The 27,736-nt window shown below is 37.7% G+C and overlaps 1 protein-coding gene across 8 annotated transcripts; it reads left to right on the forward strand.

Annotated features, from left to right (window-relative positions):
- Positions 1 to 21: 21 nt before the first annotated feature.
- On the forward strand, positions 22 to 27,198 carry TEX11 (testis expressed 11). Of its 8 annotated transcripts, XM_030273008.4 has the most exons (29): positions 22 to 206; positions 304 to 491; positions 2,490 to 2,574; positions 3,759 to 3,838; positions 4,401 to 4,481; positions 4,564 to 4,680; positions 5,601 to 5,681; positions 7,887 to 7,972; positions 9,307 to 9,364; positions 10,137 to 10,232; positions 11,687 to 11,768; positions 13,449 to 13,527; positions 14,205 to 14,356; positions 15,083 to 15,168; positions 16,085 to 16,222; positions 16,510 to 16,612; positions 17,665 to 17,789; positions 18,539 to 18,624; positions 18,755 to 18,808; positions 19,257 to 19,297; positions 19,891 to 19,977; positions 21,016 to 21,086; positions 21,641 to 21,757; positions 22,575 to 22,647; positions 23,008 to 23,157; positions 24,188 to 24,296; positions 25,189 to 25,309; positions 25,673 to 25,837; positions 26,875 to 27,198. In XM_030273008.4, exons 1-29 carry the CDS (start codon positions 176 to 178, stop codon positions 26,944 to 26,946), a joined length of 2,814 nt encoding a protein of 937 aa, XP_030128868.2. In that variant the 5' UTR covers positions 22 to 175; the 3' UTR covers positions 26,947 to 27,198. The 8 variants fall into 8 exon arrangements, with proteins under 8 accessions (XP_030128868.2, XP_030128869.2, XP_030128871.2 ...); XM_030273009.4 differs by lacking the exon at positions 18,755 to 18,808; XM_030273011.4 differs by lacking the exons at positions 16,510 to 16,612; positions 17,665 to 17,789.
- Positions 27,199 to 27,736: the final 538 nt, after the last annotated feature.

Raw genomic sequence — 27,736 nt, forward strand, 5'->3', positions numbered from 1 at the left:
CTCCCGGAACCGCCGCGCGCGACGCCACTCCCCGCCCCGCGCGATTGGCCGCGCCGGCTGTCACTCGGGCGGGGGCGGGGCGGAGCCGCCGGGCAGCCAATCGGCGGCTCGAGGGCCCGCCGGGAGCGCTGGGCTGGGGCGCGCAGGCGCAGTGCGGGGCTCCCGCTGAGGGGCCATGGCGGGCCCGCCCGCGGTGGCCGCGGAAGGTGCTGCGGGTCCTGGGCTCTCCCTTCCCGATAAGCGCCGCCCCTGGCGGCTGGTGTTGGGCTGCGTGTCATGCCCCGCTGTTCTCCTGTCTTACAGCGCTGGTGCAGGAGCTGCTGAGGGAAGAGGCGCCGTCCCGCATTGCTGCCCTCGCGGAGGAGCTGTTCCAGGCGGCGGAGAGCATCTCTGAAGGGGATGGGAAGGTGGCGGAGGGAGAGTCCCCCGCTCCCAGCCCGTCTGAAGAAACGGGGCGTGCATGTGCTTCGCGCCCCACAGCCCTGGCCCAGGTTGGTGCTGCAGCTCCCTAAACACCAGCTGCTGCTGCTGCTTCTGCTTCCCACCCATGGTGGTGGGGCTAAAAGTGTAACACTACTGAAATGTAAAGAAAAGAGTTCGCTTCTTCGTCATTTGCCCCAATAGCGTAAAAGTCCAAAATAAAGTGGGAAATGTTATTTTTAAAAGTCAATGTGAAATGATCTTGAATGTAAAAATATGTGTGTCATTAACTCTGCTCTCATGAGACCCCACCTGGATACTGTGTTCAGGTCTGGGGTCACCAACATCAGAAGGATGTGGACCTGCTGGAGGAAGTAATGAAGGTGATTGAAGGGCTGGAGCACCTCTCCTGGGAAAGGCAGATGGAGTTCAGCCAGGAGAGAAGGCTCTGGGGAGAACTTACAGCACCTTTAGTGCCTAAAGGGGTTCCAAGAGAGCTGGAGGAGGACTTTGGCCAAGGGCTTGAAGTAACAGGAAAAGGGGAAATGGCTTTACATTGAAAGTAGGTTGACTTAGATTAGATATTAGTAATATACTGTGAGGGTGGGAAGGCCTTGGCAACAGGCTGTCCGGAGCAGCTGTGGCTGCCCCATCCCTGGAAGTGTCCAAGGCCAGGTTGGACAGGGCTTGGAGCAACCTGGTCTGGTGAAAGGTGTTGGAACTGGCTTGTCTTTAAGGTCACTTCCAATCCAAACCATTCTACCATAATAATGGGAAAAATTACTGGTTACTTGTGATGTTAAGGTATATATTATTTCAAACTACTAGTAGTATCTAGTTGTAATTTGGCAAAATTTGGCAAAATGGAAGCAGAGAGCACTGATGCATTAAGTGTTTGGTACTGGATCAGAGGAGAGACCCTTCTCACCTTGTCTGTGGATTCCCATAGTGACGGCAGATAACCCAAGGAAGAAGAAAACAAGCAAGCATGTAATTTTAACTGCCTGGTAAACAACATTCCAGTACACAATATTATATTTGAGGTACTAATTTTCAGTCCTTGTAAAAGTGTATCAGATGGTTGTTCATAATGTTTGCTTTTTCCTTCTGTTTATTTCTCCTAGAGAAGTACTTAGAAAGAAGTAAGCATCTACTTTAAAAGTCCCTTTTCAAAGAGAAATCTGGTAATATATGAATCTGAAATAAGGAAGAAGACCAGCTGAGACATAGTCCAGCTTCTTCCTCTAAAATTATATTTTCAAGAGACATTTAATAAGTAGCAATTATCAGCTAAGGAACACTGGTGTTGGAAGTCCTAAATTTGCAACAAGGAGCAAGATAAATTAGCAAGTGTTGTAACAGAAAGTGTCAATAAGTACAGTGTGGAAAGAAATACAAGGGCATAAAAGTGGTATCCTTCAGTTCTTCCTGAGTCAGTTGGGGTAAATTATTTTTGAAGAAAGGAGAAATCATTCATTTGTAATCTGGCCACTTCAATAAGAGGGGCTATGAACTCTCTCCTAGATAGGCAAGATCTGTCATGAAAAGTAGAATAAAGTGATGGAAAATGCAGCCCCTCAGGGTGGGTTGCTAAATCAGCTTATTGCTTTTATGTAGTGTTGTATCTTTTGAACAGGAGTATATACTCAGTAACCTTTGTTCTTTGTTTGCTAATATCCAAATTTTCCCAGTGTAGGTATTTAAAGTAATTAAGCTACTTAGTGTTCTTTTTGATGTGCAAAAGAGGTGAAGCCTTACTACAGATCATTCTCAAATGTGATAAGAATTCTTAGAGTTCTTTTCCAACCCCTTCAGATTTTTTTAGGTGAAGAAATGCTACATCCATTCAGCATGCCTGTTTTCAGGTCACTGTCCAGCATGTCCTGTGGGATCCTGTGACAGTTTTATGGAAAGCTCACACCTTTCACTCTGGTGTAAACGGAAGTTGCACAAACACTTGGAGAGGCCATTCCTGTGAAACACATGAAAGATGCTTCTTTTTCAGTAGTAAATTTCAATTGGATCCACATCCAGGACAAAATTTAATTGAGTGGAATTCTCCTCTTCAGGTTGAAGAGAGTGCAGTCAGCTTGTGGAACTGGACTGTGACCAAACACACGGCTGCTGTTATCAATGATGAGCAAAGAGCCAAATGTATGTATGTTCTGTACCTTCCTAGAGGTGTTCTGTGTGCTGTAGCATGGAAACTAAACACTCTCTGCTGCCAGGCACATAAGTAGTGCTGTAGATTTGTTTGAGCCTTTGTTGACATGGTCTAGAAAGAGAAAAATGTACCAGTGGGCTTTTATACAAACAGTTCAAGAAGAAGCATCCTAATGCAATACTTATCTTCTTGTGACACAGAATCAGTGTAGGCATTCTTATCACTCTCCTTTCCATGCCAGAGCACCAGTAAGGACGTGATGAGACCAAAGGAAGCTGTAATTTGCCTTCTGAGACTGTGGTTCAAATCTAAAAATGTATGGAAATAACACAGATAAATTTTAGACTGTTGGTCACTTAATTTATATCAAGTGAGATAGTTACATTAAAAAAACAATCTCATCCATGTTTACATACAGAAACATTCTAAGTCCTCTTCTTATTGACCTGCTTTAGCCAGGTGCACAGCTGGTAGGTTCTCTTGGGCCAGGGGCAGGGCTGGGGGAAAGCAGAAATGAGCTTTTGGTCTTTTCCCTTAGTTTGTTCTTTCTGTGGTTTCGTGGGATTGCAGTGTCAGGCCTACATTCTTGTCCTGAGGGATTATAGTCAAAATTACGTATAATCTGCATCATATGAATTATACCAGGTAAAGGGAAAAGGGTAAATTGACACAAAGTAGAGTGTGATGTTCTCAGATCACTGCTGAAGGGCCACGAAGAGGGTGTTTAAAGTACATTAAATAGTGTCTTTTCCATCCCTGATGTCTAAGGAAGGCCTGAAAATATTTTTGCTTTTTACTTTGAAACTGTAAAGATTATATTAAACTTAATTTCCTTATTTTGCTGAAGGCTATTTTGAGGCTTTCAAGAATTGTTACTGTAAGCACCTGCAATGTAATTAAATATTTGAATACCATGTATTTAACTTAAACTCTCTCCAAATTATTTAGTAGGCATTTTAATGAGAATATTTTTTTTTCTTACTGTCTGGAAAGCAATTTTAAACATCTTGGCTAAAATTCAGATTGCTTTGACTCTTGAAGTTTCAGATTTTTCTGTCTTGTGATTTAAAATGCCAGATAGTCTTTCAGATATGGCAGGGCTTGACTTTCTGTAAAAAAAAATGAAGAATTAGAGAAAAGGCAACTTTTGAATGCCTGCACTGTTTCCTTGCAGTGCGGTTTGTTGCCTGCAGGCTGATTTGCCTTTGTGAAGGCAGCGATCCTCCGGAGGGAACCATTAGAAGACAGATTTTGGTAAGACTAATTATGGGTGAGTAATGAAATATAGTTGATCCCCCAGGGAAGTCTTCAAATCTTATTACATTTACTTTGGAATGGGAGTGAAATATACATCTAGATCTGGAAAGATAGTTGGTGTTTTGGCAGGAATATTGCTGACTCTCTTCTCATCACTTAAGGAAAGATGATCCCATTTTTTCCCTTTTAAGAAAACAAAGTACATGCTGAAGTGGGACCTATATCTTACTATATTATACTACACTACCACTATAATGGCTCTTGCTGAGCCATTTGACCTAGGAATGTCTGGACAGTGTGGTTAGCATCACATCTTCTCATAGTGTAAAATATGATATGAGCAGGACATACTTATTTCAGTATCTTATAATATTGTCTAGCAGGCCACTGTAAGGCTTATGCTGTATCTGAGTGTTCATTCAGAAGTGAGAGTTGCTGGTTAGAAATTGCAGAGATGAAATACCTTTGTCCTGTATGTGTGACAACGAGATGAGAGCTTACATTGCCTTTCTTGAAAGTGACTGCTTTTTCACAAAAGACTTACCATTTCCTCCTTCAGATGTCTATGAAAACTGGGAAAGGATGGATAGATATTGGAAAAGCTGGTCTTGCAGATGGATTTCTAGAGAATGCCATGAGTGTAAGTTCTTTCCCAATTTTGATTTCTTACATACACCCGTATTTGTAAGTTCCATGGGTGATGCCTGCACTTTGTTTTCCAGAGTATAGAAAAGCTGTATGCGAAGTTACGGAAAGGGAGTGATGGTGAAGCAGATGTTCAAGTGCAAACTGATGTGGAGAAAAGCCTTTTCAAAGTACTCTCTTACCAAGCTGAATCAGTATGTGTTCTCAGTTTTCCTTATAAGTCACTAGAGGTATAGAGGGAAATCTGACTCAGTTATTAGATGCCTGAATGCTTGACGTTGAGGACTTGCTGAGGGATAGATTTCCTTCACTTAGATATAAGATAGCAGATTTCATGTTTGCATTCAGTGTTGCAAAATCATTTAATGATTTTTAATTTTCCACATTTATCACAGTCATTCTTGCAGTGGTGTTTATATCTTCTAGTTCAGATTTTTTGCTTTATGATTTGGCTATCATGGCTGTTTATAAAATAAACAAGTGCCTGTATGAATCATAAATGGATCAGTTTCAACAGTGTCCTGTGCTTGACTGGAGAACAAGGCAAATAACTGTAATTTAAAGTATATAATTTAGGAATTTTAAGTTTTGAGGGGAATTGTTTTTCTTTCTGAAGTGTCTGAGAATCCTCTCAGTCCTACAGAGTATTACAGACACAGGAGTGCAAATACAAAGAATGTAGTTTCCTGCATTTGTTGGTCATACCACTGACCTCGGTATCTAGAAGGGAAGTGCTATCTCCAAAATTCTCAGAAGCTACCCTAAACAGGACAAAGCATTGGCCCATATTTTTAATTTGATCATGGAAACAAAAAAGAGATAGAAATTTTGCTGAGTTCTTGTATCATCTTAACACGTGAATGATCTTGTCCCATGTCTCTGGCCTTTGCACACTACCTGAGGACTGCAGTGATTTTCTGGATCTCTTTATCATCTGGCAATATGGAAAAATAGACAGAATTATTATAGCACTGTAAGGACAGATACCTAATCCCAAACCTAGCTTTACTGCTGTGAAAAACCCAAGTCCTATTTTAAAGAATGAGGTTTTTCGTGAATTTTAAAGACCAGTTGCACACTAACAGTTTGTTGGCATGCTCTGCTGCTTTCTCAGGCAGTTGCTCAAGGGGACTTTCAGAGAGCGGTGATGTGCGTGCAGCGCTGCAAAGATATGTTGATGAAATTGCCAAAAGAAGTAAGTGAAATCTTCCCTTTATAATTTCAAACTTTGAGAACCTACTTCCCTCTCTATATGTTAAAGGATGACATATGCCTTATAAAATTCTGAAAAAGTACTCTGAACTGAAGATCTCTTCTGCAATTGGTTGCCTCTTTGAGATTTTGTTGCTAAAAATTTTGTGTGGAAACAGCAGAGTTTTTTTCAGAGTGCATTTTTTTATTGCTTCTCTTAGATTAAAATTTGAAATAGAATAATAAATTCATTCCTAAACAATTAGAAGACAAATCAGCAAGCAAGGCAAAAAGATTTCTAAATTGAATATACTACCTACTCTCTACAGAACCAGCTGCATTTTACATCTTGATCCTGTATATTGCATCTTGTACCCATGTGAACATTTGTCTGGGGACAGATGGGACAAGGGAAGAGCTGAATGACAAAGTTATTGATGTGCAAGTCTATCAGTACCATCAGTACTAATCTTCATCTTCATGAAACTGTAGAACTATGAATGGAGGCTTCCCATTGCACTAAATTGTGGTTTTTGTAGTTCCTGTCTCACAGAGAAAACAAACTACCATATGCAGATTAGCTTTTTGTTTGCAAAGATAAAAGTCTATTATAGTTATATCAGAATAAACTTCCTGACATTTATTTTCATTTGTTTATGTGTTTTCCCAGTATTTAAGAAACAATTTGTTCCTGTCTCTCTGGTACAGATAATAAAATTCAAAGGGGCAGATACAAATTCTTAAAGAAAAATATGGGAAATATGTTTGGAGTTTGTGTTTTTAACCAATTAAACTCCAACTGATTTTACATTGCTTTTTGTTATCTTCAGGCCATGTTCAAGTGCATCTGAGTAACTGAGTTGCAGGGGTCTAGCTTTGATTTGAATCATAAGAGCAGAACTTCTTACTGTTGAAAATGTTTACTGGGATCTTTGCATTCCTGTTCTTCATTTAATTCTAAAATAATTTCATTTTTTTCTGCTTGAACTCATTCATTTAATAATACTAAACTTGTGATAAAAACTCTTCACAAACCAGGAGCATTGATGCAGACAAAGTAAAGGTTTCTAATCGTGAGAGAGTGATACAATTTACTTCTGATTTAAAATGTGGTATTTAAAAAATGAGGAAAATTGAAAGAGCTAGTGATTTCTGAGTGAATCCAAATCTTTTGGACTGCTGGGTAAAACTCTTTCATGCTCCCATTGTACCAGAGAGTCCCTGGAGAGTATCACAGGGAGATTATTGTGTTGTGTAGTACCAGAGATCAGTTGGAGAGGATTGTGATCCTCAATAGTCTATGAACCAATGCTCAGTACAGGAAACTTTCTCTCGTGGAAAGAAAATATTCACAAATGAACCTGTGAAAAATAAGGTTTCACATCTGAGAATGATCTCTTTTGTGTTTGTGCATATACATACTCTGTGCTTTTGCCTCTGGATTGCAAAGAAAAAAAAAAGAAAAAAAATTGAAGCAAGAATTTGTCCTACCCTTCTCATTTTTGTCTGAGAATTTGAAATCTGCAGTCCCTTGCAAAAAGAATCATTTATGTTTGGGAAAAAAAAAGATACTGCAGAGGCAAGATGGATGTAAATATTGGCAGCCTGCTAGCATATAAAATGACTTTTTGTCTCTTCTTGGATGACATATGACAGCTGCAAATAATTTCAAAGAAAAGGCAAGTTGTTATGAACAGATGTTGTCAGGGTGACTGATAAAGCTCTGAATAACCAAGCATTCAAAAGCGGTTTTCTTCTAAAACTTGTAATCCTTTTTTAACCCTAAAGAGAAATGCTGGGAAGAAGCCTACCATGAAACATGTAAAGTCCTTGTCACTTAATTATGTTAAACCTTTTTTGTTATTAAAAAAAAAAAAAGATAATATAGTATTACAGTTGTTCCTCTCAAATTTTAATTTTTATTGTTTAATTTACACAGTTCTAGTGCTTTCAATGTGATTTATTGAAGAACTCTGTTTTCCTCATGTGTTTAAAAAATCCTGCTGTTTTGTGTGTCTGGACTCATTAATGATACTTCACTTTCCCACCCAATTAATGATTCCATTTAGTCATCTTCAGCATCCCCTTGCAAAAGGCCAGAAGTAGTAACAGTGGTAATATTTTGAAAGTAAAATGAACTTTGAAGAACCTGAGACTGGAGTGCCATAGATGTAATGATGTTTATAGAAACAGGAGTCTTTTATTCCAGACGTGTTACCTGTCAATCCTCTGTTACAATTTTGGAGTGGAAACCTATGAATGGAAGAAGTATGAACAGAGCTCCTTCTGGCTCAGGTAATGTGCAAAAGTCAAATAAACAAGCCCCTACTTCTGAGATGTAAAAATGTTTTGTGTGAAGGAGAGGGGGGAGCAAGGGAAAGTAGAGGCCTCATTAAAAATGAGAGAATACAAGATTTTAGCTGAACCGAATTATATGAACAGATACTTTGTCGTGGTTGTACACTATTGCCTAAAATCTATGTCTGTTTTCCCACATGGATTTTCATACCATTAGAACTAAAGTCATCTTCCACTGGTTCTTGCCAATTCTCTCCCTAGCATTTCCTCCAAAGGGATTAGTTTTCTGAAGAGTCCTTGACTGATGAAAGACACAAACATCAAGGTGAAAAAGGAAGAGGTAGAGATGGTTTGGGTAGGGTCCAAATAACTATTGTAGGATCCAAATAACTATTGTGGTATTACTAAGGGTGAGGCTATCAGGAAGAGCAGCCTCATGCCATGGTCACAGCCTCCCTGCAGAAAATTTGTGTTTATGTCTTCTTTTAAATAGTTAAAAGAAAATGGAGGGCAACAGATCAAATTCAAAATCATTATGATTGTATATGTTGTCAAAGAGGATTTGTAGAAATCCTCAGACTTATTTACAGCTGGTGCTTTGGAGATTATTTTATATTTTATTCTTGTGGACAATTAAATACCAAGTCCTGATGACAAAATTTGAGAAGGAAATAAAGCTTTGCACATTGCAAATAATCTGTAGAAAGATTGTGGCTCCATCTAGTGGTTTAATATTTCCCTGGCCTGAGAATATATTACATTAGAAAACAAGCGCCCAGTTACTGTTTTTCTTTCTAACAGTTTTTCATTCACAGCATTTATAATCAAATCTAGTTTTATGGTATTATCACTGTGTTTTCTCCTGGGTGGTTCTTTATTCTGCCATTTAACTTTTAGAAGAAAAATGTGGGGAAGCACGAGTTACAGGTTCTATCTTTGCTGTTGATGTGCTGTGGTCTGGAGACAAGTCATGTATAGATTTTATATATTGCCATATTATATGTCAGGTGAGAATGGAAACACTTGCTTCTTCAAAATCTCAGTGGTTAAAACTACTGGATAAAACCTACTGAAATGTTTGAATAGAAGATGTTACAGAATGTGCTGCAACAGGTTGAAGAAAGTGATTGAGTATGGTTTTTAATGTAAAGATAGAAAGAACCCACAATTTTCTGTTCTCCGGTAAAAGTGATTACTGAGATTAGTTTGTGTGATTTATGTAGTTTTTAACTGCTTAGGAAGTGGGAAAGGATAGGAATTTTGCACCTATCAGAAGACTGAAATTATCTCTGTCATCCTGTTTAATTTTAACTATCATTTATCATTGATAGCCAGAGTTATGACATTGGGAAGATGGACATGAAATATTCTGTTGGCAAAGAAATGCAGGTAAGAAATAGAGAAATTTCTATTTACAATTAGGAGAGTTTTGTTAAACTTACTCCAGTGTATTATCTGCCTTTTTTGTGCCAAACTGCCCAGCGATGTCTTGGTCTCCTTTTTAGCAGTTCTCTATGAAGCTGGCAGAGTTTCAAGTACAGTTGTTATGAGCAGCAGTCACTGATGAGTGCCATTAAATCACATTTGATTCTACTATTTCACAGAAATCAAAGTATAGAAAGTAAGGCTGAAGTAGATCCTGAAAGGCCATCTCTTCTTCCATTCATCTTCTCTTTCAATACATTGTCAGTTGAGCTGTGTCATTTGTGATATATGTTTCTCTGTCTCATTCAGAAGTCAGTTTATTTTTTTACTTCCACCTGTGAATATGAAGATTTTAATTTCTTCCTCTTTATGTAAATAATTTATATATTTGAAGTCCATCATCATATAAGTCTTTGTCCTACTTTTTTGTTTGTTTTGCTCTGTGAAGCATGTACCTCCTGTTATTCCAATTTCTTCTTTCATTCTTTTTTTTTCCCCAGATATCTGATTTTCCTTGCAACCCTTCTGTTTTTCTCTGAATTTTAGTTGATTCATGTCCTGTGTGTACTGCATTGCTTCAAGACTGGATATGTTTCAGATGTGAGAAATCACTTTGTATATCTGATACCAGGCAAGGATTTTTTTGCCTCAAAGAGCTTTTATTTTTCATGACCTTAGAATTTAAGTCTTTTGGGTTCATATGTATGTTCATATGTGGCTATTTTTTAATTTCCAGGCTAAAGTGCTGCGACTGTTAGCCACGACCTACTTTGAGTGGGATTGCAGTCTGTACCTGGACAAGGCTTTGAAAGCCATAAGCTTGGCAAATCAGGTAGTAATTTTTGCTCTATTTAAAGATTGCAATAGATGAAACTCAAGCATTTATTGACATGATAATATGGACCACATTAATCACTGGTGTGTTATCCTTGACAACAGACTGAGGTGTGTTTGCTTTATGTTTCTATGCTCCTATGGATATTGTGGTGTTTCCAGTTGTGTTTTTTTGGGTTTGTTTTTTTTTTCTGTAGAGAAATACTTTTTGCATGTAGAAGTAGAGCTGTCCTCCTGCCTCCTATGTGTTAGTAGTAAAGTCCTTTGATGATGGTGTGGCTAAAATTTCTCAGATGTGTGAGTTGATACAAGCAGGCGGCTGGGAGAACCACAAACCCACAACTAAAGCACAAAGAGTAAAATTATTTCCGTTGCCTCATTATCTGGGGGATCCCCAAAGCAACACCCAGGCACAGGTGTGCAAGCAGACCTGAAAAATGAGGTGTATAAACATACCAGCTACCTTGAAGGAGTTCATATATCTCTAAGCAGCTATTACAGTGAGGTCTCTTAATCCTTTACAAATTCTCTTTTCCATAGAGACTTGAATTAATTTTGTGCATCTATCTATTCATGTCAGTGTGGAGTAACTGAAGTCTGAAAAATTCCTATTTGTCTTTGGTTGATAATTTAAAAATTTTAATTTTCATTTTTGTACAAAACAAGTTTTAAGTATGAAATTTTGTTTTAAATGGAAGCTGAAATTCAGTTTCTGCCTGCTGCCTGAATTTACAGACTGATCATAATGCATATGCTCATGAGATCAGGATAAAAGGCAGTGTGTTTTAGTCATGTAAATAATGTGCTACTACAGTATCTAGGCCTTTTGTCCTCTTCTGTTATTTACTTTTGCAAAGTTTTTTGAAGCAGAACATATTTTTATCATAATATTTGATAATGTACATTTTGATATTGTGTGAGGGTATGGAAAACCAGAAAAAAAGTTGATTCTAGAACCTGAAATATGCACTGTTTTAGTGAGAGCTTTAGTATACAGTCCTCATTATTTCCACTTGCTCCCACTGTTGTTGACCCCTGAATTTCTTCTTTTTATAAACTACTTTGAATCTGCTCATATTAATTCTAGATTAATCCAGTCAATTCACACATAGAAAAGCAAGAAATGTTTCTATCATTCAGTAATGTTCAGCTTCTATTTAAAAGTATCAAAAATGGGCCTCGGCAAACTGAGAATTTTACATCTTTTGCTTTTGTTATCCTTGGTCCTTTGGCAGTGTAAGAATAAATAATAAAGATGCACATTGCATTTAGGAAGAAATTTACTGCATAAGTTGCCTACCATTTGCTTCAGTCATTAAAATGGAACTGAAGATTTCAGTGGGGAGTATGTGATTCCTTAATATTTGTTTGTATTATGAATGTGCTGTGCTCTCACAGGATCTCTGTTCTACAAAGAGCTGTCCAAGTAATGTGTTATTTTCCATTGTGCAGGAGAATTTGCATCCAGCAGGGTTTTTTTTGAAAGTTAAAATTCTTCTTAAAAGTGGAGCATCAGATGAAGATATCAACTCAGGTATTACAGCTCTCCCTAGGTTTTATATTACTCCATATCCAAGGAGACTGCATGTGTCATACATAGAAAACTAATTTTGTGTTTTTGGCAGAATCTGAATTAGCTAAATGTCCTTTTGGTTTTGAACTGTGAGACATAGTCCTCGGTGTTCACAGAGGAGGTATCCAGATGATAATTTAAATAGCCTTGCTGCAGACAGGGAAGGGAGAACACTCGGAAGGCTGTTAGAATGAAGAGAGTGAAAATACAGCAATATAAAGCTACAGTTTATTTAGACATATGCATAAGTTTATGCAGAAGGGTGAAGGTGCAGTCACACAGCACAAAAGAATGGATGGTGAAGCATTGCTGTTCTCTGGGTGGGATTTTGCAGATTTTTCCAAGAGACATCATGTGCTCATCAGTGTGTTGTTATAAACCTGTATTACAAGAGTTTATTTAAGTCAAATAAACACTTTTCTCCTTATTCCTCACATTTATCACTTGAGCAGAACTGATTCTGATATGAAATGAAAGGATAAGAAGGTTTTTGGGGAGGCTTTAATGTAGAAAGGATAATTAATGTGTCAGAGAAATTAATTTTCATAAATAATGAAATCTTAAGGAAAAGAGGCTTTGTATGTTTCAGGGTTGGAAATCATCAGATATGTAATGAATAATCTGATAAATGTAGGATGTGATGAGGAATTTCTTGCAGAGAGCTGAGGGGTTTGAATGCTGCCAGACTAGCAGAAATGGTAACTCCACATTCCTCCTTGGGACTTTCAGCCAGATTTCAAGTAGCCAGTCATTTAAACCTTACAGTTTCAAATAAACATACGGCAGCTGACTTGTGTTCTTCAGTTTGAATTGTGAAGCTGTAGAGTTGCTTATCAGAACATACTTGGCTATTGTTTAGAAGTACTAAGCCTCCAGTCAGTTTTTCAAGCAAGTTTATTAATGAGTGGCTGTCTCTTTTCTTGTATGGCTGGCAGAAATGTGTGTGCTGTCTTTTGAGTGAAGATTCCTGCTAAATTTTTGGCATTTCACTAACATCTTGTGTTGCACATTTGCATCAGCTGCCTTCAAATGCTTCTTTTAACAACTATTTTGGTCATGTCCTTGAGTATTCCTTCTCTGATCTCATCGAAGCTACAAATGTATCTATTTTGTTGTTAACCTTTCAACACAGAGTAACAGTTTAAAAACTTTATCTGAGTGGTGTAAAACTGATACCTGCTTATCAGCGCCAGTCAATCCAACAGCTGATCTCAGGGCATTATGCTGAAGTAGTTCCCATTGCAATATGATACCACACACAGCCTGAGCACTAACCTCAGTGTTAGGTTGTTCCTGCTGGATAAGGATGAGACATTTTGATAAAAGGCAGCTTGAGGCAAAAAAAAAAAAAAAAGTTCTACTAAAGTTTATGCTGTTCCTGTTTAAAGAGACAAAGGACTGGAATTCCAGGGCTATCAGTCTGTCACTTTTCTGTAGTATTGCATTAACTGTACAGTGAAAGGAAAGTCAAAGCACAATAGGTATTATTCTTCTGTTTGTTATAGATCTGTTATGGGGTTGCTGTTTTTTTTTTCAGTTCTGCTTCTGTCTTTCAAAGAAGGTGTAAGAGATAAGTGGTAAATTGAGCAATTAGGTGTCTAAGTTGATTACATAATCTCAAGTGCTTTGTGTTCTGTCTAGCTCTTGCAGAATTCACACACCTTGAGATGTCTTTAGACTTCTGTTTGAATACAGCCAAACTGCTGCTGGAGCATGGAAGGTATGAAAGAATCTCTAAGTGGACTAAACACAATGTTTGGAGGTTTTGGATGTTTATAACCAAAGAATATCTATTATACAACGACGCTTTATTTCAAATAAAAGCTCATGGAGGTAAGATGAAAGGTTTTGAGAAGGAGCCTGTCTTCTATAGCAAGGAGATACTGATTATGGCAGCAACAGAACAGGGTATGAAATAAGTGTAGTGGCAATTTGCAGTGCTGTAGACTTACTTTGGAATGATTAAGATTCATTATGCAGTTTTATTATATGTCTGAAATCATCAGACTGACATTTTTTTTTCTAACCAACCATCAGAATGACTTTGCAGTCCTAGAACCATCTTTGGGAAAAACACTAGAAGGATAACAAGTTACTGCAAAATAAATTGAGGCATGAATTTTTACCTTGTTAAGTGCTCCATCATGATTATATATGTATATGCTTGTATCTTGATGCAAATGAGAAGAATAAAGTCGTGTGAGTACCTTGGAAGAAGCATGTGATAAGAGGAAGCTGCCATTGACTAGATGAACTGTAACAAATTTATACCTTGATTCATTCTGCTGATGTGATTGAATGACAAACATGCTGTATGGTGTGAATATGTTAATCTCTAGAATGGAAAATTAACAGCTCTTCTGGTGTAGCCTCTTAAAAATGCATCTCTGTGAATAGGGAATCACTTGGGTTTGATTTTCTGAAATCTGTTCCTGAACGATTTGAATCTTCACCTGACCTTGGAAAAATTACCCTGCTCCACATCGAGTTCCTGTTGCAGAATAAGAGGGAGCTGCTCGCTAAGCAAAAGATTGAAGAAGTTATTGTAGGTCTGTATCCATCTTTTACTGCTGTTTTCTGAAAGCTGGATGTAGTTGGCTAAAGTCTTGTATTCTAATTTTCACTTTTTTTTTTTGCTTATTCTCTTTTTTCTTTCTCTGTGTCTGTTTTCCATTATGTTTCTTTTACTTGGCAACTCTCAACTTCCATATTGAAAGACAGTCATGATCAAGTTTAGGCTTAAATTCATTTGCTGGAAAAATTCCTCCTTCTTAGTGTAGACTATGTGTGACTGATACATGTGGGATTAGAAACATTAACCAGGAGTTCTGTGTAATATTAATACTTTGTCCATCCAGCCCAATTAATTTTTTTTTGTCAGTGCAAGGCAGGTTGCGTGTCCTTGTTGGAGCAGCTGGATAACAGTTTATTTCTCAGGTCTGTTGCACCTGTAGCACTGTAGTACTTTTTGACTGTCAGATCTGCTGTAAAACAAATCCTATTTTGTGTTGCATCTAGCTAGGAGCAAGAGCTACATTTACATTCTTCAAACATGAAAATATTTTTCTCTTGCCCACTGGGTTTTTTTTGGGTTTTGCTTGGTGGATTTGTTGGTTTGGGTTTTTTTTTCATGAACTGGGGATGAAACACTGGCTCCTAGCTGAAACTATTGCTGTGTCCCTGTTTTTTGTTGCACGTTGTAGAATAGTTCTTAGATCCTTCTCAGTGTGCTTTGTAAAGTTCTTGTAAAGTGATGATTTGCAGTATCTTTTCAGGCCATTATACTGGGAAACAGCTGTTGCCTGAAGCCTTGAATCAGCTGCACATCATCTTGTGGGACAGAGCTGCCAAACATTATGAGGTTGGGGACCAAATAGTAGTGTTTTTATTTATATCAGTGAAATGAAATTATTTTTCTGACCTCTTTGATATGTCTATTTTTGGTTAGAGTGCAAACTGTTACTAAGAGCCTTGTTCCAGCTGACACTAGTTTTATTTTCATCCATCTGGGTGCTGTTTTCAATTATAAAATCAAGTTTCAGGTAGCCTCATCTTAAGGTTTGTGCATGGGAACAGTTAATGTGAGAATTCCTGCTCCATCTGGTTCCTATATGGCTATGGGGCCTGAAGGGATTCATCCAAGAGTAGTCAAAGAACTGGCTGGTGTCATTGTGGGGCTTATCAATGATTTTTGAATGGTCTTGGGAATCTGGAGAGGTCACAGTTGGCTGAAAGCTGGCAAGTTATCTCAATTTTCAAGAAGGGCAAGAAGGATAACCCTGGAAACTATAGGCCTGTCAGTCTCACTTCAGTGCCTGGTAAAATCATGGAGATTATTCTGGGAGTTATTGAAAAACACCTGAAGGACAATGCAGTCATTGGTCACAGCCAGCACTAGTCCAGCACAGCCAGCACTAGCAGGGGGAAGTCCTGCTGGTCAAACGTGGTTTCCTTTTAGGACAAGGTCATTCACCTTGTTGATCAGCTGAAGCCAGTTGATGTCATCCCTTTGGATTTCAGTAAAGCTTTGCACACTGTCTCTCACAGTGTCTAGGCAAATTAAAGGGCTGGGCTTTCTCCAACTGTATGAAGTCTAACATGGGAAAGTGCTGGATTCTGCACCTGGGACAACCTGGACAATGCACTAGAATGTACTTGACTATCTAAATCTTTCAGTGCTGTGACCTTTTTAAAAAAAATTAGAAAGACATAGGCAGTTTTATCACCCAAATATGGCCATGTGTTTTTGGGTTTTATTTTATTTTTATATTTTCTAGGAGAAAAGCTATTCTGAAGCCCTTCACTGGTACAATTATTCTGTCAGCTTCTATACACCTGGACAAATAGATCAGAACTTGGCTAAGCTGCAGAGGAACATGGCTTCTTGCTATCTTCATCTGAAACAAGTTGACAAGGTGTATTTAATACATATGTAGACATACTTATATTTTTATTTGCATTGCTTTTATTTTTGAGGAATTGGCTCTTTAATTTCTGGTCAGCCTTTGGTTCTGTTTTCTGGTCTCATCACTTTTATTTCAAGGGCAGATGTTGCCCTGTCAAACATCTTGAGTTATTCCATAAATGTCAGCAATGTAGCCATTAACATTTTGTGTATCTTTTTATTTCTTTTCTATTGCAAATTATATACTAATTTCAAGGTGATGTTGTACTGATTTCCTTTAATCTCTTCTGTGAATAGGCTAAAGAGGCAATTAAACAAGCAGAAAGGTGTGATCCAAGCAGCATCTTTACTAAATTCAGTGTCTATAAGATTGCAATGTTGGAGAATGATACTGAAAAAGGTACAACCTGAAAGTTAAAGGGTCCACTACAAGGAGAAATGCCAAATGTATTAAAAAATACTAAGCAGCTTTGGACTGTTCATCTTGAGAAAGATACAATAGAGGGTAGATAGAAGAAGAGTCCCTAAAGTCATTGAAAATGTCAGGTTGTAGATTTAAGTTTTAAAACTGGGATCTTTTTTTTTTTGGCAAACAATATGTAAGAGGCAGAGTCCATTGCTATATTTGTTTTTGTTTGGATGGAGCCTCTGTCTAGAGAAGATAATCCTCCCATGGGCAGAAGCTGTAGTATTATCCCAGGGTGAGAATCATTCTGTACTTTTTAGTGTGCATATACAATATGAAACTTAAGGGAACCATTATTGCTGCTCTTAACTTCTCTGGACAGATGGAGCCTGAAGTTACCAAGAAATACATGAATTATTGAGATGACTTACAGAATGTTGTATCTCTGTAGCCTCTTTCTCCTTTATAATGAGTTCTGCTGTTTCATATTTTAATGAGGATCTTAGCTCAAGTAATGAAAATGGAGAAATATAGTCTATAGTTACTTAGAATACAGAGTAATGTGCAGAGGTTATTTTCCAATGAGTTCTCTGCCATTTAATTATTCTCTATACAACTTTCATTGACAGCATAATTTGTTCACATAATATAGAGTGGGAAACACAGCCCAGTATGAACATAAAAGCAGTGGCACCCTTAGCATAAGCCAAGATGTGGGAGCTTGGAATGATGCCCAGACAATGTATTAGAGAAAGTATTCTGTCTTTGGTAACAAACAGTTACTTAGCTGAACAAAATTAAGGATGTAAGATGAGTATGATTTGTATGGCATCTTTGTTTCCTTAGATTAGTAACTTGAAAGCTTTTTGATGCCTCCCTGGGGGAAATACTTATTTGTGAAGAAGCGCTGGTGTGCTCAGGTTTTCTTGTCTTGGCTTTTCATTAAAAAAAAAAGTATAGCCTTTTATAAACCATTAAAACAGTAGAACTTTCTACCTTCCAATGGCTTCTATAAAAATGATGGTTTTTCCCTCTGTCTCTTTCAGCTATGGAGGCAGTTATAGAAATGGGGAAGCTAGCAGAAAAGCCATCACAACATGAAGACAATCTGAGAGTGGATAAAAATACAGGCAGCAACCTCTTGAGTTTAGCTGCCCAAATTGCTTTAGAGGTAGAGCAGATAATGTTTGTCTTTGCTTTATCGATATAATAGGAAATAAGTATAAGCTCTTCAACCTGGCCTAGATTTAATATTTTCCTGTATTTCATGGATTTCTTAGTATTTCATGCTTCCACAACAAAGGTCTTGCTCAAATGTGTTGTATAATGCAAAGTAGAAATTATTTTCATGTAGAAAGAAGTGGTATCTTTTAAAATTTTGACATAAAAATAATTAATTCAGAGTTAAAAATGTTGGCATCTGGATATTACATTGTGTATTTCTGTAAAATTCTCTTTAGCAAAATGTTACATCTTCTTCTGCCTCTGGGATTTGATCTTTGATGAGAGAGGGGGAAGCTGTGTAAAAATATACATAAATCTATGATGAAAGTTCTTTGTCTCTCCTGTTTGCCTCTTGGTTGGTGGCCTGAGCGCTGTCTGAACTGGCTGATTGCATTTCAGGCTATCAGGGCCTTGTTCCCAGCCCTGTGAGGCATGAAAGCCTTACCAACCTGTACTAGTCCTGCTCTTGCCACAGACTCATTGTGCAGAGAATCATATGATCTCTCCTTAGAGCTTTCTCTGCACTCTCAGGCAATTCTGTGCATAGTCCTTTGTTCATTTTCCTGCTACAGGGCTGCACAGACTTGGAATATGTGGTTGCTTTGGGGTTTGTTTTTGCTGTTGTTTTGGTTTGGGTATTTTTTGTGGTAACTGAGGTAGTGCAGTATATACAAAACATGTTTTAATTCTTTTCAGAATGACCAACAAATTGTGGCTATCAAAGCTTTGGAGTATTTGTCTGAGCATTTACAAGACTGCCAACAATTATTTGCATCCTTAAAGTAAGAATTCAATATACCTACAAGGAGAAGCATAAGGAAGAAAAGTGGGATGCTTTCAGGAGAATTAGGGCAAAGTACACCATTGAAAAAAACATGTTGTTTCTTCATTGGTTGTTTTTCTCATATTTAGATGTTTGGTCCGTCTGATCTTATCAAAAGTCATGGCAGAAAATGCAGAGAAAAGGTGTGTCTGTTTCAAAAACCATTTTCTTATGGTGGATATGTTGTTCAAATTGTGTAATGTTTTCTTTCTGGGCATTTTTTCTTGCAGAGTAATTAAGATATTATTTTTCATGCAGGTAAAAGTCCACACGGATGACTTCCTAACTTGACCTAATGACATCACATAGGAACCTATTTTCAACTCGTCTAAACTTTTAATATTTGCTCTTTACCTTCTTATTTTATTAATGTATATGCCTGTCAGGTATTTTTAATGGAGATTGTGAGCTAAGCAATCTTTGTAACTCTAACAATAGTGAGATATCTTTCCAAAGTTCGGAGTGAGGAGTGAATCTATCCATAATTGGAAAAGTATATTCCAACATAAATAATGTGTTCTGGTTTTCTTCTGTTGCAAAAAAATGAATCCATTTCCTAAAATTGAATTTTTAATTTTTTCTCCATTCTAGAGACGGAGATATCAACTCAATACTGACTTACTTGAACTTGGGTATGTTTTTGTTTTATTTGTGTTTTCTGGAGTTCTTCCATATGTGAACATTTTATGATATGATTAGATCCATACCAATGAAATATTTAGACTCCTTATTTCAGTCCAGGCTCTCAATTTCCCAGTGAAATCAATGAAAACTAAAGCTGGAGATTCAATACTATTGTGAAGTTGTATCTCAGTGGCATAGGTTTTGCTATCAAAAACTTGCAGTACTGATGAAAGTAGAAGAGCTTTAAGAGCAGAATTAAATCAATTAAAGGTTTCTAGATGAAAGGCCTCAAACTGTTATTAAGTGTAAGTCCCCTCCTTGTGAAATTAAGTGAAACTCCTCTGCATTGGACTTCAGTGTCAGTAAACTTAGAAGAGCAGTACTTGTTGGCATCTTCTCTAAAATGTTTTTTGTGGCACCTTTTGCTGTTTTCTATAGGACTTTCTGAAGATTATTAGATTTAAGTTGTGAAAATAAATCTTCATCAGGAATTACATAGGCATTTTGGAAACCTCTGTTTTGTAGTGTAAGAATTAGACTTGGAAATGTTTTTATTCTGCTCCAAAAGTTGTACTTTTGTATTGAATTATGTTTTCTGCAGCTCACAAGAAACTTGCTGAGTCTTTCACAGAAGAGAAATTTACAGGGGACATGAGGACACTTGAAGCTCACTGGTTTAGAAAAGTTGGTAGGTTGCTCTCAGAATCTAAACTGAATCTCCTGTCTTTATTGGTCCTTGAGTTTGCCTTGACTATAGACTGTAAAATCCAAACAGCAAATATTTTCATAGATAAAGTGGCTTCTAGTGGGAAATGCAGCTCTCATGGGGTTGCCCTAAGCTTTATGCATAGTGCTGTGTCTGGATACTCATTTTGTAGTCTCTGTTACACAGTTTTGGTAAAGGATTACATTTGCTGTCTATAAATAAAAATGTAAACATACAGTAAGAAGTTGAACCAATTTTTCGGATTCTTGCTTCTGTCAGAGCACACAGGTGAGAAAACAGTTGCAATCAGTATCAGAAGACATCTGCTTTAGCACACATCCTCACAGTCTAACTGTATTCCAATAGAGTAGCAAGGGAGGGGGAGAAGCAGCAGATGCCGGTTACAGTGACATGAGCATCAATGGAATCATGACCTTTCAAAGGCAACATTCTCACTCACAGGATAAACAATTCAGAGACTACAAAAACATGTCCTGTAGAATAAAATAATGTGAAAGTTGCTGTAGAATCTAAATATTTAATTGGGTCAAGCTCTCATACATAAATAATTTGATTGCCTTTAGATGCTCATCCATTTCTTATTCAGAATTGTGTGCTTAATTGCTACGTACTTGACCTTGCTGGGGTAATATGAGGAATGGTTCAAGATGGTGTGAGGTTTTTTCCTTTTGGTTTTTTATTTGTCTTGGGAATACTGCACAACACTTCCCCTCATATGCTGGCTTTGTTAACTAATATAAGAAAAAGTTTTTCCCAGTGCATACTTTTGTTGGCAGGGTGTGTGCTAGAATTGGTTCTTGGTTGTGGTGAAATTATCAAGGCAAAATTTGAAAGCGTGAATTAGCTATTTTAAACATATCACTAGTAACAGTATTTCTTGCTGTTGGATGACATATTGGTTCAGAAATAGAATTGAACTGCTTATTGCTAGAGATTAAATGGGCACACATGTAGCAGTACAGATTCTTATTCTAGTCTCTATTTTTATGTCTTTGTTAGCTTGGAACTTAGCTGTACAGTTCAAGGACAGCCCTGAAAAGATGAGGGATTTTTTTGTGCTGTCTTTCAAGGTATTTACTCTTGCTAATTGTGTTTCTAACTGGGGAATATTTTAATCTGTCTAGTTCTTCTAGAAGTCACATCCATGGTTTGAGTATCTCTATGGAGACATGCTTGTGTGGTCTGAAAATGGAGCATTTTTGTCTCAAGGAGATTGACTTGTAATATCAAACGTGCATTATTGTCATACTTTACATTCTGTTTCTTAAGAATGTAATCAACTTAAGATTTCAATGAGAAGTTTCTAAAATAAATGGATTCTGATGTTTGTAAACTGTATAATTAATACAAACATATTAAGTACTTGAGTCCTAATCTTTGTGGACTTCTACCAACACTGTCAGCTTTGTATGTGCTTGTAGAGAGGGGACTCCAACTCTGCTTTACACTTTATATTTAAGTAATCCTTTTGTAAAATTGTACAAGTAAAATTACAATATGAATATATACTACTCGTGACTGATTCCTGCAAGTGTCATAGAGGAGGGTCAGCAATCATCTGTTCCCAAGCAAATTGCTTTTTATGGGTAAAATTTTCATTACCTTTTCCTGTTTTTGGTGTCAGTTTTCCCAGTTTTGTCCCTCTGACAAAGCTGTTCTAATTGCTCAGAAGACATGCCTGTTAATGGCAGCTGCAGTTGATCTGGAAATGGGGAGACAACAAGTAACACCTTCAGAACAGGTAGGGCAAAGCCTACCTATTTCTGAGTATACCAGTGAAGCATTTTTTCGTTTTGATTTTGAAGTCCTAGTTTTTTCACTCAGAACAGGATATTGAGAATGTAAGCAAGGGAATATTTCATAGTTAGAATTGATGCACCTTTCCAGACAATTGTAACAGTTGAATTTCTGTAAATTAGTTCAGTGTCTTTGAATGGGTTTGTAACAATAAAGGGTCATGGCAGTAACTTATGAGAGGAATTTCAATCTATAATATATATATTGTAAGAGTCTGCTGCTATTTGTGGGTTAGTCAGAAAGACAATTACTGCTGTTGCTGAAAGTAGTTGCCACTGTGGTTGTGATAAGACTCACTTTTTTTTAATGTATACATCTTTTTGTGGGTGGGAGGAAGAGGGCATTGTGCTTACTGTGGTTAGAAGATAAAGGAAGACAGACGTTGTGAAGGAAATACAGAAGTCTGGTATGAGAGTGATTGTAGAATTCTGTGGAGGGCAATGCACAGCAATTCTATTGTGGTATTTAGTGGTTTGTCAGTCTCAATAGCACTATTTTATGCTTGGGAGCTAAAACAGTTATGTCCCATAGGAACATGGACGGTTCTTTCTGGGCCAGTGAAACGTTCAGTGAGAAGTGGCTTTGTCTGAGATGTAGAAGTCTTGGAAAAAGAGAAAAAAAACCTCAAAACACCAGTAACTGGTAGAGGTGTTTTACTAACTAGGCTTGTTCCTAATTTATTTTATAGCTAGTTCTGACATAATTATTTGTTTTGCTTTTAAAACAATGAAAAAAATAACTTACTTAATTTTGTAAAATAGACGGAGTTTTTTAGTCAGGCCCTTCAACATCTTCAGACATGCAAGGAGATATGGAAGGTGCTGAAATTAACAGGTAAGCTACAAAGTATGTATTTTCAGCACATGTAACTTTTAGTCACAATATTAATGGAAAATACAGAGCATGTGGAATTGTTGTCTTAGGTGGAAGTTATTGGAGTAGATAGATGACAATATGATAAAAGCTGAGGTGTTAAGTGGCTGTTAGCCTAGCAGCTGCATGGTTCGCTTTTTTTTTGGTAGGATACTGGTAGAAAAATTCCATTAGTTATTCATTGAATGGCAAATTCCACTTGCTGTACTGTTAAGTCTGAGTGCCTTTCTTGCCTGTTGGAAGCAAAAGTTACCTTATGTTACACAGTGTGGCTTTGAGAAAATTCATCATTACATACAGACAATCCTGTCTCTTTCATAGGAGATTTTGCTAAAGACCCAACAGACACATTGTTGCTGCTTTATGAATTTGAAGCAAGATCCAAACTGAATGATCCAACACTTCACAATCTTATGGAGTCAGTTTGGGAGCAACCACAAATAGAGATCAAGACACTTGAAATCATTGCATGTAAGGACTTTTATAGATCTTCAAGTCGGAAAAAATAGCTTTTATTCCTCTTTCCTGTTCTTTTTAGGTGACCAGGATATTGTACAACATACAGAAAATGGGTCTAATAATATGTATTTTGTCCTGAAGCAAAGATGCTTAGGATCTCAGCAATGTTAGGAGAGCTGTGTTTTGAAATGGCAGATGACATGGTTGATGAACCAGAAATTTGTGATATCTTTCCATTTCTAGACCCTGAGACACTCATATAGCTTGTGAGCCTGGAACGGGTTTTCAGATGAACTTTTACATGCTCCAAACTGGCAAAGGCCTGAGAATGACCCTTACTGAGTCATGCCCCAGTACAGAAGTTTTGGGCTTTGGACTCTGGATAGATACTTTAAGTATATTTAAGCCATTAAGATAATGTTGAGTTTCAACTTAAAGATTTATAGTCAATTTATAAATAGCACTTCTCTACACTGTGCCATACTTTCATTACAAAGTCCTAGTCATGAAAACATGCTTGAAAATTCAGAGCAGGATCCAAGAAAGATGAGGAGCATTTAGAACTACCATGGCAAATCTTTGGAGGATGTCCTGTTGGATTGCATAAACACCTTCTGTCCTTGCCCTGAGGGAGAACACTCCAGCACCTGGAGACACCATTCTGAAATCCTGCTCCTGCATAAGGTTTCCGTCTGGATTTTTGTGTTCAAGGAGACAAACAAAACTCTTTAGCCAGTGCCCCCCACCAGATTTTTTTTTTTTTTTTTTTTTTTTTTTTTAATTACCGCACTGGAGGTAAACAGCAGAGAATTATGAAACTTTCTGTGTTTCTGTCTTGTTGTCCTCATTGGTGATGTGCTTAGTAAGAAAAGAGGGAGAGATGCTGCAGCTTGTGACCAGCCCATTAAGCAGATTATTTCTTTTCAGTTGTTTTTCACAAGGGATCTGGTTACATGTTGTAGTTTATTTTAATGACCTAAGAGATTGAAGTCGACTTCAGTAATTTATCTTTTATTTTTCTCTGTTTTCTTTTACTTTGAAGCATTGGCAATGGAATCTCCAGCTTGGTATCCTGTACTGTGTAAGAAAGCTCTCAAGAGTGCACTAAACCTCCACAGAAAGCAGGCTGTCATTGATGCTGTGAAATTTAGGTTAGTGTTATCACATAACTTTGCCATGAGCCTGTGACTGGAAATGCTGACAGTGAATAAAGCCTGCAATTTAAAAAAGAGTGGATTGTACTTTATATGCAAGGTTCCACTTCTTGCTGGCCAACCAATGTAACTCTGAAGGATGACTGCCTAACAGATGTTTTAGCTGTGGTTTGTTTACTTGGCATATTTTCTGGCACAGTCTTGTTTCCAATAAATTAATCTATTGAGGAAGGAAAATGAAAATTGGATCCAGAAGATGTCTCTGGTTGTTTCTTGTGAGGATGGTGTTAATTTCAAATGTTGCTCTGCTGAGTATTTCAAAGACATGAGAAATTAAGGGTTGAGAAGAAAGCTGTGAGTTGTAAGGTAGTGATGCCACATAGTACATATGTGATTTATTTGGTATATCTATGTGTTACTTATCCTTTCCAAGTTCCTTGAAATAAGCACGTGCAAAGGAAACTGTTGATACTGCCTTTCTCACCCCACACTGAGAAAGAGCTGTTTTCAGAACCCTCGGTTTGTTACTGATTTTCTGAGGATGCTGCCTATGTAGCTCTTGTTGATAAGTTAGAAAAGGTACTTTTTTATTGCTGTCATTTGTAGCACCCTAGGAAATACTGTGATTTTCTTTCTGTGTTACTGTAGAGACCAGCAATGAAAATAATTAAGTACTCATTGCTCTTTACTCTTATTTTTTCATAGTTTGTATGAATAAGATATGATAGTATGAAAATGCATGTTTCTGCTACAAGAATATGAGTGTAGTAAGCACCAAGGTAGTCTGACAATCAAAGAAACATAACTCAGTGTCCTTCTAATACTAAGAACTAACTGTTTGTGCACATGGCATTTAATGTTTCCTCTCTTGCTCTCTTCCAATCCTCAGCAAATGCTTACACAGTTTGATTAACATTTCTTTGCCAACTGGACTGACAGACTTGGATACCTGTGTGCTGCAGGAGGTGTGGCACTACTTTGAAGATGCTCTGAGTGTAGTTAGCAGCACAGTAAGTTGATCAGGAAACCAAGAGATTGGGAGATGATCCTGAGCACATTTGAAAAAATTCTTATTAGACTGAGAATAATTGGTAAATGAACATTACATAGTGTTATATATGGAGCTGCTAAGACTTCTTCAGTAAAAGATACACTGAAATTACTTCAAAAGAAAGGTCTTTTGGATATTTAGGACTGCATTACAAATTTCCTTGGATTTTGTAAGGGCTTTTTCTATTTTTACTTAGGAGGAAAGAATCCAACTGTTTTCTTACTCTAAAATTAAATTCTAACACACTCTTGACTTGTCAGTTTTGAAGTGAAAAACTTGTCAGTTTTTCTGATGAGGTGCTGCTGCATGTTTGCTACCTCAGGATGCTTACCCAGAGATGGAGATCCTTTGGTTGATGACAAGAGCTTGGAATACAGGAATATTTCAGTATACTGTTGGTAAATACAAGGAAGCTGAGCAGTGGTGTGGATTGGGAATGCATTTCCTTAATCACTTAGGATCCCTGAAGAAGAGCTATGAAGGCCATGTAAGTGTGCACAGGGGGATTTGAGGATATGGGGTTGGCTGTGTGGCCTGAATTTGAGATGTGGATCTGGGAGAAGAAACCACTGATGATCTTTAGAGTTTCAGGAGAATCATGGTATCTAAATATTTTGGGGAGCCTGGTGTTAAAAGGTTTTTCAAAGTGAGGTCAGAAAAGTTTTGATAGACAATAGAGAGAATAACATAGCATTCTTTTACTGGAACGATGATGTAAATGGGTGAATAGAAATAAACCGACTGTTTGTGGCCATGGTAGAACCTTGTACCTTTGCCTGCTTTAACTAAAGTCAAGGTGCTGTACCAGTTCACTTAAATCAGCTCTTACATATTTTCAAGCTTGGTTTCTAGTATTATCTCATATCTTATAAGTAGGGTTTAAAATGGTGTGAAGAAAATCACTAAAGCTCATCTCCTCAGGTGTAGCTTAGCCACTTCCTATGAGGGAGAAATTTCCAGGCTAGCACCTTTGTAGGTGACACTTTGCAATGACACTTTTTCTTACTCTGTCACAAGTAAGCTTCTTTCTACAGCTTTTGGCTGCTGCTCCTGTCTAGATTGCAACCCAGTGCAGCCTGGCTGGTGTCACCATTCATTCTCTGGTGTACAAGCTGAGCAATCAAGAGGTTGGCTCTAAATCTTACACCATTTTAAATACATCTGTTAGGGCAGTAAGAGCTGACAATAAGAAGTCTTCCCCACCCTCAGCATCAACTCCCAACATCTGTGATTTGGTGAATAGGTTTATGTACTGATATAAGACTCACATATAAACTATGATTTATGACTGTAAATTAAATAACTTTTGTTAGGTTGCACTGATCTTTTTTTTTTTTTTTCCCTAAACCATTGTATTTAAACCTGTGCCAAAAATCTTTACATCAGTTTGAAATTTTAGGTTTAGAAGCTGGTTGTAGTCTCCCACCTATTCCCCTAGTTCTGTTCTGTGTTAAATGATACACTTAGTTAAATGGTACATTTTTATCCATCTTTGTTGACAACTGTGGTGCTCATATTCTCCAGATGGTTGCCCTTTATAGTGAGGTTCTGGACAAGCTGGACAGAGCAAAAGGATTTATTCCAAGTGAAGAATAACGACAGCCACAACTACAAAAAAAGGAAAGCAGTCTCTCTTGGAAATGTTCTGCTGAATGAGAGGCCATTAGCTCTGTGAAGGCACAGGGCCATGGGAGCAGTGGGAAAGAAACCAGGATCTCCTTCTTGTTGGCAAAGAAGTTGTGTACTTTTAAGGAAGTGTTTATTCAAGAAATGTAATTGTTTTCCTTTAGGGGATAATTTTCATTCTTTGGAGCTATTTAACGGTTAGAAATAAATATTTAACTTTTATATGAGATGTCTCTGCTGTTGTGTAACAGGTTGGTTTAAATATCTTGTTTTAGTAGCAAATGGCAATGAACACGATAAAAGTTTTTAAAAAGTATTCCATCTCCTCTGGTTGTCATAGCTGCCTTGCTGCATAAATATTTATCAGATTGTTTAGTTTCCAGTCCATTTCGGTGGGAACAAGAATTCAGAGCTGTTTGCTGGTTTCACTGTCCCTTGGAATAGAAAAACCAGCAGTGCTGAGCTCAGGGAAGAAGCTGCAGCTGTCACTGGCAGTGCTGTGAGGGCTGCTCTCCTCCCTTGCAGCTCACTGAACCCTGGGCCAGGCAGGTGCTCAGCAAGTCTGAGCACATCTGGGACTTGGCTGTGGGAAACCTGGGATTGAGCCAGTGGGGAATCCTGTCTGTGTGAGTGTGGGATGTGCAAGGAACCAAATGAGGACCCACTGGGTCACTGGAGCTGCCACTGCAAAGGGCCTTCGGTCCCAGCAGGGACAGGCTGGGGTGGTGTCAGTCTGACTCCAGGAGGGGCATCTGAAGGT

Source organism: Taeniopygia guttata, chromosome 4A, assembly GCF_048771995.1.
Source record: "Taeniopygia guttata chromosome 4A, bTaeGut7.mat, whole genome shotgun sequence".
Lineage (NCBI taxonomy): Eukaryota > Metazoa > Chordata > Aves > Passeriformes > Estrildidae > Taeniopygia > Taeniopygia guttata.